At 47.5% G+C, this 18,934-nt stretch overlaps 1 protein-coding gene across 5 annotated transcripts in view; it reads left to right on the plus strand.

Annotated features, from left to right (window-relative positions):
• LOC135050015 (apoptosis-inducing factor 3-like) overlaps nucleotides 1-18,934 on the plus strand; it is a 309,250-nt gene that overhangs the window by 190,278 nt on the left and 100,038 nt on the right. For all 5 annotated transcript variants that reach the window (XM_063956102.1, XM_063956100.1, XM_063956103.1 and 2 more), the window contains exons 13-15: nucleotides 380-443; nucleotides 1,693-1,769; nucleotides 6,352-6,469. In XM_063956102.1, the coding sequence (XP_063812172.1) occupies nucleotides 380-443; nucleotides 1,693-1,769; nucleotides 6,352-6,469 (259 nt within the window). The remainder of the gene's footprint in view (nucleotides 1-379; nucleotides 444-1,692; nucleotides 1,770-6,351; nucleotides 6,470-18,934) is intronic.

An 18,934-nucleotide genomic window follows, 5' to 3' on the forward strand; every position in this document is an offset into this window, starting at 1 on the left:
GACAATCGACCATTTGCTCCCAAACACTGGAAAACAGACAAAAACTGCTGTTCATACAAATTGATTTAACCAATTTATCTGACCAACCGGTTTTGTCTATTTTCCAGTGTTTGGGAGCAAATAGTCGATTGTCATTTGCTCTTATCCATTACCAGGTTTTCTTTCCAACCAGCCAAATTAATGTGTAGTGAGTGTATTCCCGGCATAAAGCAGATAGAGCAAGGTTACAGTGTGTGTGCCTGTGATCAATGCTACTGCACAATACATGCTTTTCATGTCCAGTTTCATAATGCAGGTTTCAGCAAAAATGAATCTGCAGTATACCTATTGCTCAGGGCATTATGGTTATTTCTGACATTAGCTTACTCTCTGTTCACAGGTGAAAGAGGTGGTCTTGAGAAATGGAACTCAGATTTCAGCTGACATTGTGGTTGCCGGAATAGGTCAGTAACATTACACAATAAATAAATGGGTCAGATGAGTACAATAAAAGCATTAATATATGTGGTTTAAAGCTTATATTATAAATATGGGTGCGGTATGTAATACCGGCAGACGGAATGCAGGCTGTTAGTATACCGACAGTAAGGCAGCAAGTCCCCTTGTGGGCTCACTGCGCTCTCCATGCTTCGGGCCCAGTGGCAAGCTTTTGAGATAAGCAAAGAGATATATGTTGGTGTAGTTTGGTTAATAGCTTTGACCTTTCCCCTTGGTCAGGAACAGAACTGAAACCTGGGAATCTGGATCCTGTGTTGTTGACGGTAACTGTTCTAAGCAGTTCCTAGCTCTCAGTGCGACAATATATGCTGCATTCCTCTCTTATACTCCTTTCAGACCGATTTTGGTGGGTCGCACCTGGGAGCTGTACACGGGTACTTCCCAGGCTAAGCCTTTCACACCGCTGTCCCCAGATGATCTCCAAGCACCGCCCGTCCATACAGTGTGAACAGGAAACAAGTCCCATCGACCTGGCTACCCATTCACACCGCACAGCGCCCCGGGTTGAAGCCGTATTCAACCCTGGGCCCTTTCAGACTGCACAGCAACCCGGTTTACGCGTAGTACGGTTTACGCTCATGTGCAATAACCCGGCTTACAAGCTGGCGGTCTAAAAGGGTTATCACTCACCTTATGGAGAGAAAAAAAAACCTGCTAAAAGTAAAAATTAATACATGTAAAAACATAGAAATAAAAAAATACACAGAAGTAAATAATGAGGGAATACAGTTATAAAGAAAGCCCACACAAGCATGTCACACACATCTTATTAGGGCATATATCAGTGGATTAACCAGTAAAGTACACATATTTAATAACCTGTAACTGTTGGTGCTACCTCACGAGTGTTCCCATAAATGTATTCTACCACCTAGTAGGAAATATACCAAATGGCAGAACTTTGGATAAATAGAATGCTTTCTTTTTTCCTGCCAGTTTCCCCTATATAACCCATATACAATAAAAATATTTATTCCTTTATGCTACCAGTATAAAAGCCCTTTGTCCTTAAAGCACTATTTCGGATTGACTAACCTCTAGTTTTGTTGAAGTAGAATGAAATAAAGCAAATGTCTGGCTGTGGGCTTTTGCATTTTGTTACACATTTGTATAGATAACTGCTCATCCCCGATATCACTTTACATTGTCCAGTTATTTCTATGGCTTTTTTTTTTTTTCCAATCCAATTTCCAGGTGTAACCCCAGTATCTAACTTCCTGAAAGGCAGCAGAGTTGCCGTGGACACCAAAGGAGCAATCTATGTAGACCAGGTGTGTATTACAGACTGTGATGTGTATCCAGGGCACAACTAGACCTTTGTCCAAAAGCAAAGTTTAAAGCTCCTCCTTCCCTGTGGTTTCTAGTTAAGGACGCGCCTCATCCCTTACCCTTACCAGGGTAGCCATCAGGGTGGGGGGGGGGAGGAAATGTAGGGACTGGTGTCCTGGGCCCTTACAGAGAGGGGGGCCCACCCCTGGCTACTACTGCCAATACCAGGAGAGCTGCACTAGGCTGTGAAACAACAGTGGGCTGATGCGCAGGGAGGACTTCTTAAACAGGCCTTCCCTACGTATCAGCTCTCTGTGAAACGTTCCTGTAAGTCCGTAATGCTCCACCTATATGTAATGTCACAATGTATTACATCACATGGGGTTGAGCGTTGCGGTAGAATCTTCTTATTTTTGGGTGGGTGGGTGTCGGCCTTGTCTATATTGTCAGTCCTGGGCCCCACAGTTTCTGATGGCAGCCTTGCCCCTTACATTAGTTACCAGGGAGCCAGTTGCCTTCTCTTCCTCCTTCCTTCGTATCCTGCTTACATTGGGGGAGAAAAGCAACTTTGATTTTGCATTATATGTCCTGCCTGTGTGAATGGTATTTTGGGCTTTAAATCCCAAAAACTCAGTGGTCAGATAACTGTGAGCTCACTAAGAGGGAACATAAGGCAGTGTATGGGTCTCATACCATTGCTATACATACCACCCCAGTAATTACGCCTGTATGTGTACGGAATTGTGAGCCATATCTTTTTTACCTTTAATTTATCATCGGAGACTTAAGATGTGTCCTTTATCCTTTACTTATATGAATGGCTTTAGAATTTCCTCTTCACCCTAAAATCCTCTTTATACAGATCTGATGGTAATCTGTATTCTATAACGTCTATGAAATAGAAACATAGAATGTTAAATGCCGATAAAGAGCGAAGGCCCCAGCTGGTCTGTCCATTTAATGTTGTTTCTTTTTATTTCCATCATTGCTCGCTCTCAGGGAAGACATATGTTGATCCCAAGAATATTTAAATTCCTTATCTGTTTAATGTGGTGGACATTTGTCCCAACAACTAACTTGTAGCACAAATGAATGAACCATGGCCCTCATTCCGAGTTGATCGGTCGCAAGGCGAATTTAGCAGAGTTACACACGCTAAGCCTACGCCTACTGGGAGTGTATCTTAGCATCCTAAAATTGCGACCGATGTATTCGCAATATTGCGATCACAAACTACTTAGCAGTTTTAGAGTAGCTCCAGACTTACTCTGCCTGTGCGATCAGTTCAGTGCTTGTCGTTCCTGGATTGAAGTCAGAAACACACCCAGCGTTCGCTCAGACACTCCCCCGTTTCTCCGGCCACTCCTGCGTTTTTTCCGGAAACGGTAGCGTTTTCATCCACACGCCCCTAAAACACCGTGTTTCCGCCCAGTAACACCCATTTCCTGTCAATCACACTACGATCGCCGGAGCGAAGAAAAAGCCGTGAGTAAAAATCCTATCTTCATAGCAAAGTTACTTGGCGCAGTCGCAGTGCGACTATTGCGCATGCGCACTAAGCGAAATTTCACTGCGATGCGATGAAAAATAACGAGCGATCAACTCGGAATGAGGGCCACTGGGGGTTATTCAGAGATGGATGCAGATCGCTGCATATGCAGCAAGATCTGCGTCCGTCTCCTCACATGCTGGGGGCTGCCCCAGACCACGATGCGTCCGCAATTTGCATTAAATTATGACCCCTGCGCGGTCAGACGGTCCGCCGCCATTTTTTTAATTGGAGTGGCTGCGTGTGACATCATGCAGCCGTACGTAAAACGGAGCGATGCCATGCCCACAAAAGGCCGAGTCACTGCCCTCCAAACACCCGCCTTATGTCAATCACCTAGCGGCTGCATCCTTCCAAAGTGTAGTGTCACTCACACAGACTCACGGACTGTGCACGTGCGCAGACCCACCAAATACAGCCACTGCGTACACGTCACTGCGTTCGGCTCTGAATCGCCCTCATTGTCCACTAACACTTCACATTAATATAAGGAGATTGTAATAAACTAGTATACTGCACACTGCAAATCCAATTCCTTTAAAATGAGCTTTTAGAGTGCACCTACCACACCCAATGGGGACAGACATTTTTTAAATAAAAAAAATGTTCCTTGTGAATTATAATCTCGCTCATGAATTTTCGGTCGCTCAGTTTATGTGCTGAGCCTAGGACAGAGAGGAAGAAGTGACTGATGAACACAACCTTTTGTCATTGAATTGCGTTTTACGTATCTGCAGGTATTTCAGCACACATGAACAGTTAAGTGGTCCAAAGCGGTAGTCATTTAAAATGCAGTATGAAATAATAATAAAACCAAAAATACACACCCAAACACATAAATTAATAAATTAATGTTCATTTTGCCTTTTATCAATAAAAATGTATTTATTAAATTTTAACAGTACTTCGTTGACTTCCATTTGCTCCATTAATATATAGGGCAGAGGTTCTGAAACCCGGTCCTCAGATTTTAAGTATATCCAAGGCTCAGCACAGATGGTTAAATTAAATTGATTGAGGAACTAATTAAGGGACTAATTCAGACCTGATCGCTGTTGTGCGAATCCTCACAGTGGCCGATTATCGAATGACTGCACATGTGTACGCATCGTAATGCGCAGGTGTAAGGCCAAACTGCAAAAAATACTGCGTCTTTTTTTAATCGCTAGGCGAACGCAGGTTAACAGGAAAGAGACACTTGTGGGTGGCAACTAGCCGCTTTCTGGGAGTGTCAGGAAAAATGCAGGTGTTCCCAAGCGTTTTCAGGGAGGGTGTGCGACGTCAGCTCTGGGCCAATCAGCCTGATTCTATCGCACTGGGCTACGCATAGACTGCACAGACTGGAAAAAACATTAGATGGTGAGTGAGTTGCGAACGGATTTGCAGCTGACCAGCGTTCGCAAAGCTTTTCACGTGGCATATGCAGACTTGCACGGGGTTGTTTTTAAATCTATCTGGGCGGCGACTATCCGATCACAGACCTCTGCAAATTCGCAGTGGTGCGATCAGGTCTGAATTAGGCCATACGTCACCTGTGGCCAAGCATAGATATACATAAAACCTGCCTTGGGGCCATTTCCTGCCTTGGGGACCATGTTTGAGAACCTCTGACATAGGGTAAAGAGAAATCTGGTCCTTTTATCTGTGAAAACACTTATTTTCTCCAGCAAAATTGATTTTTGCCCATTATAAATCTTAACATACAGCATTTTGGAAGATTTTGTACAACTGTGTCACATTAGGGGTGTAGTAAAAGATGACATAAAGAGTAACCACACAACATGGGGTAATGTGTAACAATCCTGAGCGCTACACTGGTCATAACACCCCTGCCTAGCGACTGCTACCCATTCACTGCGACTCTATTGCACAGGAGTGATGAGCGGAGCATACCAGCCAACATTCTGGCAGTTGGGAAAGGCCACTTTATCGGGATTGTCCCACTTTAATTGGAACAGTTGATAGCTATGTCCTCTGTATGTCATCTGCCTTGTATGTCCTCTGCCTTGTATGTCCTCTGTCTTGTATGTCCTCTGCCTTGTATGTCCTCTGCCTTGTATGTCCTCTGCCTTGTATGTCCTCTGTATGTCATCTGCCTTGTATGTCATCTGCCTTGTATGTCCTCTGCCTTGTATGTCCTCTGTATGTCATCTGCCTTGTATGTCATCTGCCTTGTATGTCCTCTGCCTTGTATGTCCTCTGTCTTGTATGTCCTCTGTCTTGTATGTCCTCTGCCTTGTATGTCCTCTGTCTTGTATGTCCTCTGCCTTGTATGTCCTCTGCCTTGTATGTCCTCTGTCTTGTATGTCCTCTGTCTTGTATGTCCTCTGCCTTGTATGTCCTCTGTCTTGTATGTCCTCTGTATGTCATCTGCCTTGTATGTCATCTGCCTTGTATGTCATCTGCCTTGTATGTCCTCTGCCTTGTATGTCCTCTGTCTTGTATGTCCTCTGTATGTCATCTGCCTTGTATGTCCTCTGCCTTGTATGTTCTCTGTCTTGTATGTCCTCTGCCTTGTATGTCATCTGCCTTGTATGTCCTCTGTCTTGTATGTCCTCTGTATGTCATCTGCCTTGTATGTCATCTTCCTTGTATGTCCTCTGCCTTGTATGTCCTCTGTCTTGTATGTCATAGAAACATAGAATTTGACGGCAGATAAGAACCACTTGGCCCATCTAGTCTGCCCATTTTTTTTATCCTTTAGGTAATCGCAACCCTCTTTGAACCTTATGTCCTCTGTCTTGTACGTCCTCTGTCTTGTACGTCCTCTGCCTTGTATGTCCTCTGTCTTGTATGTCCTCTGTCTTGTACGTCCTCTGCCTTGCTTATTTAAAACATATACAGTAGAGCAAATGAACTATACAAAATAAGTGGGGCAGAACTAGAATTCTAAAGCTTCTATTATGACAACATGAAACTCTTTGTGTTAGAAGTTTATACATTGCAGGGTTTAGTATCTTGCTCAGGTTTATTCATGCATTACACTGTTACCATGCCTCTGAACCAAAGTTACTTTTTTGCCCCCCCCCCCACAGTTCATGCGCACCAGTGTCCCTGATGTCTTTGCAGCTGGTGATGTCGTATCGTTTCCTCTCGCCATGATGGAGGGACACAGGGCTAATATTGGGCACTGGCAGATGGCTCACTCTCATGGTATGAAATATTATTTCTGGGTTTCTAACCTTGTACCATTTACTTGTAAAGTGTTCCATCCTGCACTGTGTATAATGTCACCATTCAGGCAGATTCTGGAGCTGCCAAGCCACTAAGAAAAAGAAACACTTATGCAGAGTTGGATGCATTTGTGTCAGAAATGTTAGTATGAAAAGATGCACTTACACTTACGGCCCTGTGAAAGTCACACTTATCATATAAAATCTAATTTAAATATAAGCACAAATAAAAATTCATTTCAATTTAGTGAAACCAAATAAATACTAATCTGTTATTTTACCCTTTAAAGAGCATTTTCTTACTGCAGTCCACAAGGAAATGCCATTTTAGTAATGCATATAGGTCAGTGGTTCCCAAACTGTGTGCCTAGGTCAGGACACTAGCAGGGGTGCCTTGGATTGGTGGTCCAGGACCAATTCAAACTATTTTTGGTCAAAGTAATAGACAAAACCAGTGCTTGTGGCTGCCAATTATAAAATATGAGGACAAACAGAAGCAAATATTGTCCCGCACCACACTAAAGAAACTAAGGATGACACATAAACATAATTTTAATAAGAAACTTTTGGCCTAGGGGTGCCGTGAAAAAATTCTGATACTGTAGGGCGCCATGATTAAAAAAAGTTTGGGAACCACTGATGTAGGTTATAATTACCTCATATAATATAGCAGTCACAGTAATGTATAAATTACTATCAGCTGATTAGGTGAACCCGCAAGTATCCGGTCCGAAGCTGCCAATTGTCATCATCGTCATCATCATTATCACTGCATATTTTGTTTTTTTCTAAATTGACCCAGCTAAATAGATATATTAATTTCTCTTACATCCTAGTGTATACTGGGGTCTTGTACTTTAGTAGCATGGGGTATAGATTGGGTCCACTGGAGCCTGGCACTTTAAAACTTTTAATGTGTGTATGTGTGTGCTGGCTCCTCTCCTCTATGCCCCTCCCACCAGACCCAGTTTAGAAAAATGTGCTCAAGGAGCAGGGTGCACTTCTCTGGAGCTCCAGAGATTTTTCTTTTAAATTTAATTTAGTTTATTATTTTCAGGTAGCTCTGCTTGGCAGACAGACTACCTGCTTCGTGGGACTTAGAGGGGGGACCGAACCAACCTCCTGAGGGTTAATGCTTCGTAATCCCAGCTGACCGGACACTGAGCTCCTGAGGTGCTGATCACTCATCGTTAGTATGTGTGCCCCACCCTCTAACAGATGCCGAAGACCAGGTGCGGTGAGTGTTACACCGGGGTCCCAGTTAGTGGGTCCCAGGGGCAGTTTAACAGCATGTCGCGCGGCGGTCATGGGCCCGGAGCTGCGGTGCTCGCCGCAGATGGAACTGGCTCAGGGCTATGGCCCACAGTGCTCACTGTCATCTAAGGATCATCAAGGCTGCAGCACTCTGCTCCTCGAGGACCCACGCTGTTACAGACTGTCTGAACTGGTACCAGGGGGTCATAGACAGGTGGGAGCACGTCAGCGGTAACACCGCTGCACTGATTTTACATACACTTATTTTCACACATTGTGCTGCTGTGTTCTGTTTGCTGGGTCCGCTCCTCAGTGTCACTCCAAAGGGCTCTCTAGGGTCCGTGTGGGGTGTTGGGCAAAGGGCTGCGCTGTTGTTTACTGTATAATGTCTGAAGACTTGGTTATGTGTGCTGCTTGTAATTCTACCCCGTCTTCAGCGGGGTCTCTCATATGTGAGCAATGTTACTTGGGAGCAATGCAGACCTGGTCACACGCAGACTATTTTTTGCACTGCTGCGACCAGGTAATCGCCGCCTACAGGGGGAGGGGTTAAGGGCTTTGCAGGGGCGCGATGGGCTGTGCAGTGAGCTGCACAAACAAAAGTTTGTGCAGTTTCTACACAGCCCAGGACTTCCTCACCCGCTGCTGCGATGATCCAGGAAGCAGCTGACGTCAAGTACCCTCCTCTGCAATGGGCAGACACGCCTGCGTTTCTTCAGACACTCCCAGAAAACGGTGAGTTGCCACCCAGAAATGCCTTCTGCCTGTCAATCTTCTTGTGATCGCCCCAGCGATCGCTTTCTTCGTAGAAGCCGTCGCTCTTCGTTGACCCCCGTCGCCGGGCAACGACGCGCCTGCGCATTGCGTCCCGCACGCATGCGCAGTTCAGACCCGTTCGCATGGCTGTGAGAAAATGCAGCGTGCGAACGGGTCTAAATGACCCCCCTTGTCTCCTCAAGGGCCCAGCTCACAGGCACCTGACTGGTTAGACAGCTTTAAGGGCATGATTCACAATGTCCGTTCTGAACTAGCTGCAGCTAAAAGGGAGAGACAGGTGTTAAAACACTCAATTGATTGTGTAGCTAAGGCAGAAGATTCCAGGAAGGCTTCGCAGCCCCCTCTAGTGGGTTCACCCAAACGCTCACTGCCACAGGTTTTACAGTCCGATTCTTATTCTGATCAGCCAGATGTGGATGATGATGATATGGACGAGGACAGCTCTCTGTCCCCTGGGGTGGAGGCTCTCATTTTTGCTATAAGAGAGGTCCTTCACATACCGGACCCGGAGGCGGTACCACATGAGGAGTTATACTTTAATGTAAGACCCAAGAGTTCAGCTACCTTTCCGGTGTCTAAAGAGTTAAACTCCCTGGCCAGTAAAGCTTGTGTAAACACTGATGAAAAATTTAAAATACCTCAGAGGTTTTTATCTACCTTTCCCCTTCCAGATGAGGATAGGAAGGTCTGGGAAACCCCCCCCCCCCGTCAGTCGATACATCTTTAACCAGACTGTCAAAAAAATTGATACTGCCTGTTCCTGGGGCTGTATCCCTGAAGGAGCCTGCTGACCGTAAAATTGAGACAACGCTCATGGCCATTTATAAGTCAGCACAGCGTCCCCCGATACTTTGCGGGTGGATCTCCAGGGCTGTGGTAAGGTGGTCTGATAATGTTATTGATGGTTTAAACTCTCTACCCTGGGATGAGGTAGTTACTCTGCTGCAACATATACAGGATGCTGCAAATTTTATGAGCGAGGCTATAAAGGAGATGTGTAAGATTAATGGCCGGACTACTGCTATGGCGGTCTCAGCGTGCAGAGCTCTGTGGTTACGCCAATGGGCAGCGGGTGCTGATTCCAAAAAGGGTGTACAATATCTTCCCTTTACAGATGATGCCTAGTTTGGAGACGAATTGAATAAATGGATCTCCCAAGCAATGGCGGGTAAGTCTACGTATCTGCCGTCAGCTGCGCCACCTGCTAGACGGTCTTAACCCGGACCCTCCTTGTAGTCCTTTCATGTGGCAAGGTTCAGAGGCAGGGGCCGAGGGGTCTCCACCACTTCCAGAGGATCTCGTGGTAAGTCCTGTAAACCTGCACCTGCTGTCTCCCTAGACCAGACCACCGGATCCTCTGCCGCTAAACCATCCGCGTGACAGTTGGCCCCAGCGACAAGGCGACATTCAGGTAGGTGCTCGCCTTCAACACTTCGCCCATGTGTGGAAGGAGTCCTGCCGGGATCCTTGGGTGAGGGACCTCATTTCCCACGGATACCGGCTGGAATTCCAAACACTCCCTCCTCAAAGGTTTTTCAAGTCGGGCTTACCAGCTTTACCTGCAGCAAAAGTTACCTTGCAAGAGGCTATTCAAAAACTTTTGCAGACAGGGGTGGTAGTTTCCGTGCCTACTCCGTTATACAACAGGGGTTTTTACTGCAGTCTTTTTGTCGTTTTCAAACCAGATGGTTCGGTGCGCCCCATCTTGAATCTGAAGTGTCTCAACCCGTATCTGCGGGTGTTCAAATTCAAGATGGAGTCCCTGGGGGCGGTGGTGTCCACTCTGAAGGAGGGGGAGTTCCTGGTGTCTCTAGATGTCAAGGACGCTTACCTTCACATTACCATGTGGGCCCCTCATCAGGCTTACCTCAGGTTCGCCATATTGGACGACCATTTCCAGTTTCAGGCCTTACCCTTCAGATTATCCACAGCTCCGAGGGTCTTCACCAAGGTCATGGCGGAGATGATGCTGCAACTGCGAATGATGGGAGTAAACATAATCCCCTACTTGGACGATCTCCTAATAAAGGCTGTTTCCTGGGAACGTCTGCTACACAGCATCGATCCGACTACCTGCCTAATCACAGATCATGGGTGGATCTTAAAATTTCAGAAATCTCATCTGGATCCTTCAGTTCCTGGGAATGATACGGTTTCTCAAAAGGTGTTTCTCCCGATGGACAAGGCCTCGGCTATCCAGGCTATGGTCTGCTCGGTACTCAGTCCTCGCAGGGTGTCTATACTTCTTTGCATCAGATTACTGGGCAAGATGGTGGCTGCTTACGAGGCAATCCAATACGACAGGTTTCATGCCCGGCCATTTCAACTAGATCTGCTGGACAAGTGGTCGGGTTCTCACCTGCATATACATCAGGATGTTACCCTATCTCCGAAAGCCCGGATTTCTCTATTATGGTGGCTTCAAATTCCTCACCTGGTAGAGGGCAGATGTTTCAATATCAACTCGTGGATTCTACTGACAACGGATGCCAGTCTCCAGGGTTGGGAAGCGGTGACCCAAGGGGCCCAGTTCCAAAGGTTGTGGACAGTTCAGAAATCGACTTTACCGATAAACATCCTGGAACTCAGGGCAGTTTACAATGCCCTTCTACAAGCCTCCCATCTCCTGAAGGGTCAAGCGATCCAGGTTCAATCGGACAACGCCACGGTGGTGGCATACATAAACTGACAAGGGGGAACAAGAAGCAGAGCGGCGATGCGAGAAGTGTCAAAGATCCTCTTCTGGGCAGAGGCCAATGCAAGGGCCATCTCAGCCATATTCATTCCAGGAGTGGACAACTGGGGAGCAGACTTCCTCAGCAGGCACGACCTCCATGTGGGGGAATGGGGCCTACATCCCCAGGTGTTTCAATAACTAATTCACCGGTGGGGCTGTCAGCAGATAGATCTGATGGCTTCTCGTCTCAACAAGAAGTTATGCCGTTATTGTTCCAGAACGAGGGATCCGCAAGCTGTAGCAGTGGACGCACTGACGGCGCCGTGGACGTACCAATATGTGTACCTGTTCCCTACTTTACCGTTGCTCCCAAGGGTGCTAAAAAGGCTAAGAAGAGAAAGCGTTCTGGCAGTTCTAATTGCCCCGGATTGGCCTCGACGAGCGTGGTACTCGGACCTCCTGGCCATGGCTTTGGAGGATCCCTGGCCTCTGCCACTCCAAGACGATCTTCTTCAGCAAGGTTCGTTTGTCTATCCAGACGTTACATTTGACGGCTTGGAAGTTGAGAGGGAGATTCTAGCGAGAAAGGGTCTTCCCTCTCAGATTATTTCCACCATGGTCCAGGCCAGGAAGACGGTTACGTCAAAACATTATTATCGTATCTGGAAAAAGTATGTTTCCTGGTGTGGAAGAAGGAAGGTTTCTCCCGTGTAATTTAGAATTGGTCGTTTTCTACTTTTCCTGCAAGCGGGAGTGGATATTGGCCTACGCTTAGGCTTCGTCAAAGTCCAGATTTCGGCACTCTCTATTTTCTTCCAGAAACAGCTTGCCATGTTGCCTGAAGTACAGACTTTTCTAAAGGGTGTTCTTCATATGCAACCGCCCTTTGTACCTCCCACGGCTCCGTGGGACCTCAATGTGGTTCTGTCTTTTCTCCAATCGGATTGGTTTGAACCCTTACATAGGGTGGAGTTGAAATCTCTCACCTGGAAGACGGTGATGTTATTCGCTTTGGCGTTTGCCAGGCGTGTCTCTGAATTAGGGGCCTTATCCTGTAAGAGCCCTTATTTGATTTTTCATGCAGACAGGGTGAAATTTAGGATCCGTCCTCAGGTTTTGCCGAAAGTGGTGTCCGCTTTTCATGTGAATCAGCCTATTGTGGTTCGGGTGTTATCTGACGCTTCCATTGGTCCTGAGTCCTTGGATGTGGTCAGGACTCACTGTTTGTCCTTTATGATGCCTCCAAGATTGGTCGGCCAGCCTCTAAACAATCTATTGATCATTGGCTTCGGTTGACCATTCAACAGGCCTATACTTCGGCGGCTCTGCTTTTGCCGTCGTCTATTGAGGCCCACTCGACGAGGTCAGTGGGCTCTTCCTGGGCGGCTGCCCGAGGTGTCTCGGCCCTTCAATTGTGCCAAGCTGCAACATGTCTGGTTCGAACACGTTTTCAAATTCTATAGGTTCGATACCTTGGCCAAGGCTATATCCATCTCATCATCTTTGGAAGAGCCTGGGCTGCATACCGGACGAAAGGTGGAGGAGGCGCTGCGGTTGCTGTGGAAAGATTTCAACTTGAACGCTTTTTTCTCACCTACTTCCGGTAATTACCCATGTTGGACTCCCTATGTGGACAGATCATTTGTGGCCATACACATTACCTTCTGCGTTAGATGCTGCTACTGTCTTGCCTGTGATTCTGTGTGGATTCTTCCACTTGCTGCTATACACATTGCACTTTGTGTTATATCCAGAGGCTGCTATTTTTTAACTTGATGTATTTTGAATAAATGTTTCTTAGTGTGCTCATACCTCTGCACTTTACTTGACTGTGCTTCACTATATGTACTTTCTATGTTTCTCTTTTTGATATCATTTAAATTTCATGGGAATGGACTACTGAGTTCAACAGGTCCCTGACTCTAACATTCCCCTACTGTGACGCGCTTGGTTGTATGTATTGGTACCATTTTTGTTTCTGCATTTATCCTATTCATTAGGGTGGAGGTATTTCTCAGGGAGTTGCCTCTGAGTCACCATTACATGTTACTGAGCTGCTAACCAGAGGACTTACCAGAGGATCTACATTGCATTTTTCTTTCAAGGATGACCTTCAGTTTGGTCAGGCGGTTTTACAGGGGTCTCAGCACTCTCCCACCCGTTTGGGAGCTTTGGGACTTCCCCATGGTACTAAAGTACAAAACCCCAGTATCCACTAGGACGTAAGAGAAAATAGGAATTTAATACCTACCGGTAATTCCTTTTCTCTAACGTCCTAAGTGGATGCTGGGGACTCCGTAAGGACCATGCTGGGGACTCCGTAAGGACCATGGGGAATAGCGGCTCCGCAGGAGACTGGGCACAAAAGAAAAGCTTTAGAACTACCTGGTGTGCACTGGCTCCTCCCCCTATGACCCTCCTCCAAGCCTCAGTTAAGATTTTGTGCCCGAACGAGAAGGGTGCACACTAGGTGGCTCTCCTGAGCTGCTTAGTGAAAAGTTTAGTTTTAGGTTTTTTAGGTTCAGTGAGACCTGCTGGCAACAGGCTCACTGCATCGAGGGACTAAGGGGAGAAGAAGCGAACTCACCTGCGTGCAGAGTGGATTGGGCTTCTTAGGCTACTGGACATTAGCTCCAGAGGGACGATCACAGGCCCAGCCATGGATGGGTCCCAGAGCCGCGCCGCCGGCCCCCTTACAGAGCCAGAAGACAGAAGAGGTCCGGAAAATCGGCGGCAGAAGACGTCCTGTCTTCAACAAGGTAGCGCACAGCACTGCAGCTGTGCGCCATTGCTCTCAGCACACTTCACACTCCGGTCACTGAGGGTGCAGGGCGCTGGGGGGGGGGCGCCCTGAGACGCAATAAAAACACCTTGGATGGCAAAAAATGCATCACATATAGCTCCTGGGCTATATGGATGCATTTAACCCCTGCCAGATTCCACAGAAAAACGGGAGATAAGGCCGCCGATAAGGGGGCGGAGCCTATCTCCTCAGCACACTGGCGCCATTTTCCCTCACAGCTCCGTTGGAGTGAAGCTCCCTGGCTCTCCCCTGCAGTCACTACACTACAGAAAGGGTTAAAAAAGAGAGGGGGGGCACTAATTACGCGCAGTATTAAATAAAACAGCAGCTATAAGGGGAAAAACACTTATATAAGGTTATCCCTGTATATATATAGCGCTCTGGTGTGTGCTGGCAAACTCTCCCTCTGTCTCCCCAAAGGGCTAGTGGGGTCCTGTCCTCTATCAGAGCATTCCCTGTGTGTGTGCTGTATGTCGGTACGTTTGTGTCGACATGTATGAGGAGAAAAATGATGTGGAGACGGAGCAGATTGCCTGTAATAGTGATGTCACCCCCTAGGGGGTCGACACCTGAGTGGATGAACTGTTGGAAGGAATTACGTGACAGTGTCAGCTCTGTATAAAAGACAGTGGTTGACATGAGACAGCCGGCTACTCAGCTTGTGCCTGTCCAGACGTCTCATAGGCCGTCAGGGGCTCTAAAGCGCCCGTTACCTCAGATGGCAGATATAGACGCCGACACGGATACTGACTCCAGTGTCGACGGTGAAGAGACAAATGTGACTTCCAGTAGGGCCACACGTTACATGATTGAGGCAATGAAAAATGTTTTACACATTTCTGATAATACGAGTACCACCAAAAAGGGGTATTATGTTCGGTGAGGAAAAACTACCTGTAGTTTTCCTGAATCTGAGAAATTAAATGAGGTGTGTGATGATGCGTGGGTTTCCCCCGATAACAACTGATAATTTCTAAAATGTTATTGGCATTATATCCTTTCCCGCCAGAGGTTAGGGTGCGTTGGGAAACACCCCCTAGGGTGGATAAAGCGCTCACACGCTTGTAAGGGCTCTACCCTCTCCTGAGATGGCCGCCCTTAAGGATCCTGCTGATAGAAAGCAGGAGGGTATCCTAAAATGTATTTACACACATACTGGTGTTATACTGCGACCAGCAATCGCCTCAGCCTGGATGTGCAGTGCTGGGTTGGCGTGGTCGGATTCCCTGACTGAAAATATTGATACCCTAGATAGGGACAGTATATTTTTGCCTATAGAGCATTTAAAAGATGCATTTCTATATATGCGTGATGCACAGCGGAATATTTGCCGACTGGCATCAAGTCTAAGTGCGTTGTCCATTTCTACCAGTAGAGGGTTATGGACACGACAGTGGTCAGGTGATGCGGATTTCAAACGGCATTTGGAAGTATTGCCTTATTAAGGGGAGGAGTTATTTGGGGTCGGTCTTTCAGACCTGGTGGCCATGGCAACAGCTGGGAAATCCACGTTTGTACCCCAGGTCGCCTCTCAACATGAGAAGACGCCGTATTATCAGGCACAGTCTTTTCGTGGACAAGCGGGCAAAAGGTTCCTCATTTCTGCCCCGTGACAGAGGGAGAGGAAAAAAGGCTGCAGAAATCAGCCAGTTCCCAGGAACAGAAACCCTCTCCCGCCTCTGCCAAGCCCTCAGTATGACGCTGGGGCTTTACAAGCAGAATCAGGCACGGTGGGGGGCCCGTCTCAATGAATTTCAGCGCGCAGTGGGCTCACTCGCAAGTAGACCCCTGGATCCTTCAGGTGATATCTCAGGGGTACAAATTGGAATTCGAGATGTTTCCCCCTCGCCGTTTCCTAAAGTCGGCTTTACCGATGTCTCCTTCTGACAGGGAGACAGTTTTGGAAGCCATTCACAAGCTGTATTCCCAGCAGGTGATAATCAAGGTACCCCTCCTGCAACAGGGAACGGGGTATTATTCCACACTGTTGTGGTACCGAAGCCGGACGGCTCGGTGAGACCGATTCTAAATCTAAAACCTTTGAACACTTACATACAGAGGTTCAAATTCAAGATTGAGTCACTCAGAGCAGTGATTGCGAACCTGGAAGAAGGGGACTACATGATGTCTCGGGACATCAAGGATGCTTACCTTCATGTCCAAATTTACCCTTCTCACCAAGGGTACCTCAGGTTTATGGTACAGAACTGTCACTATCCGTTCAGACGCTGCCGTATGGATGGTCCACGGCACCCCGGGTCTTTACCAAGGTAATGGCCGAAATGATGATATTCCTTCGAAGGAAGGGAATTTTAGTTATCCCTTACTGGGACGATTCCCTGATAAGGGTAAGATCCAGGGAACAGTTGGAGGTCGGTGTAGCACTATCTCAGGTAGTGTTGCGGCAGCACGATTGGATTCTCAATATTCCAAAATCGCAGCTGGTTCCGACGACTCGTCTTCTGTTCCTAGGGATGATCCTGGACACAGTCCAGAAAAAGGTGTTTCTCCCGGAGGAGAAAGCCAGGGAGTTATCCGAGATAGTCAGGAACCTCCTAAAACCGAGCCAAGTCTCAGTGCATCAATGCACAAGGGTTCTGGGTAAAATGGTGGCTTCCTACGAAGCAATCCCATTCGGCAGATTCCACGCAAGAACTTTCCAGTGGGACCTGCTGGACAAATGGTCCGGGTCGCATCTTCAGATGCATCAGCGGATAACCCTGTCACCAAGAACAAGGGTGTCCCTCCTGTGGTGGTTGCAGAGTGCTCATCTTCTAGAGGGCCGCAGATTCGGCATTCAGGACTGGGTCCTGGTGACCACGGATGCCAGCCTGCGAGGCTGGGGAGCAGTCACACAGGGAAGGAATTTCCAGGGCTTATGGTCAAGCCTGGAGACATCACTTCACATAAATATCCTGAAGCTAAGGGCCATTTACAATGCTCTAAGCTTAGCAAGACCTCTGCTTCAAGGTCAGCCGGTGTTGATCCAGTCGGACAACATCACGGCAGTCACCCACGTAAACAGACAGGGTGGCACAAGAAGCAGGAGGGCAATGGCAGAAGCTGCAAGGATTCTTCGCTGGGCGGAAAATCATGTGATAGCACTGTCAGCAATTCCGGGAGTGGACAACTGGGAAGCAGACTTCCTCAGCAGACACGACCTCCACCCGGGAGAGTGGGGACTTCACCCAGAAGTCTTCCACATGATTATAAACCGTTGGGAAAAACTCGACAGGTATTGCGCCAGGTCAAGGGACCCTCAGGCAATAGCTGTAGACGCTCGGGTAACACCGTGGGTGTATGTGTTCCTTCATCTGCCTCTCATACCCAAGGTACTGAGATTGATAAGATGGAGAGGAGTAAGCACTATATTCGTGGCTCCGGATTGGCCAAGAAGGACTTGGTAACCGGAACTTCAAGAGATGCTCACGGAGGATCCGTGGCCTCTACCTCTAAGAAGGGACCTGCTCCAGCAAGGACCCTGTCTGTTCCAAGACTTACCGCGACTGCGTTTGACGGCATGGCGGTTGAACGCCGGATCCTGAAGGAAAAAATAAGAATTTACTTACCGATAATTCTATTTCTCGTAGTCCGTAGTGGATGCTGGGGACTCCGTCAGGACCATGGGGAATAGCGGCTCCGCAGGAGACAGGGCACAAAAATAAAGCTTTAGGATTAGGTGGTGTGTACTGGCTCCTCCCCCTATGACCCTCCTCCAAGCCTCAGTTAGGATACTGTGCCCGGACGAGCGTACACAATAAGGAAGGATATTGAACCCCGGGTAAGACTCATACCAGCCACACCAATCACACCGTATAACTTGTGATCTGAACCCAGTTAACAGTATGACAAACGTAGGAGCCTCTGAACAGACGGCTCACAACAAATAACAACCCGATTTTTTTTTTGTAACAATAACTATGTACAAGTATTGCAGACAATCCGCACTTGGGATGGGCGCCCAGCATCCACTACGGACTACGAGAAATAGAATTATCGGTAAGTAAATTCTTATTTTCTCTAACGTCCTAAGTGGATGCTGGGGACTCCGTCAGGACCATGGGGATTATACCAAAGCTCCCAAACGGGCGGGAGAGTGCGGATGACTCTGCAGCACCGAATGAGAGAACTCAAGGTCCTCCTCAGCCAGGGTATCAAATTTGTAGAATTTTGCAAACGTGTTTGCCCCTGACCAAGTAGCAGCTCGGCAGAGTTGTAATGCCGAGACTCCCCGGGCAGCCGCCCAGGATGAGCCCACTTTCCTTGTGGAATGGGCCTTGACAGATTTAGGTTGTGGCAAGCCTGCCACAGAATGTGCAAGTTGAATTGTGCTACAAATCCAACGAGCAATCGTCTGCTTAGAAGCAGGAGCACCCATCTTGTTGGGTGCATACAATATAAACAGTGAGTCAGACTTTCTGACTCCCGCCGTTCTTGAAATATATATTTTCAATGCCCGGACCACGTCCAACAACTTGGAATCCTCCAACTCGTTAGTAGCCGCAGGCACCACAATAGGCTGGTTCAGGTGAAACGCTGACACCACCTTAGGCAGAAAATGAGGACGCGTCCGCAGTTCTGCCCTGTCCGTATGGAAAATCAGATATGGGCTCTTATATGATAAAGCCGCCAATTCTGATACTCTCCTGGCTGAAGCCAGGGCCAGTAGCATGGTTACTTTCCATGTAAGATACTTCAACTCCACCGATTTGAGCGGCTCAAACCAATGGGATTTGAGAAAATCCAAGACTACATTAAGATCCCACGGTGCCACTGGGGGCACAACCGGGGGCTGTATATGTAGTACTCCTTTTACAAAAGTCTGGACTTCAGGAACTGAAGCCAATTCTTTCTGGAAGAAAATCGACAGGGCCGAAATTTGAACCTTAATGGACCCCAATTTGAGGCCCATAGACAATCCTGTTTGCAGGAAA

The sequence above is a fragment of the Pseudophryne corroboree genome, chromosome 2 (assembly GCF_028390025.1).
Source record: "Pseudophryne corroboree isolate aPseCor3 chromosome 2, aPseCor3.hap2, whole genome shotgun sequence".
Classification (NCBI taxonomy): Eukaryota; Metazoa; Chordata; class Amphibia; order Anura; family Myobatrachidae; genus Pseudophryne; species Pseudophryne corroboree.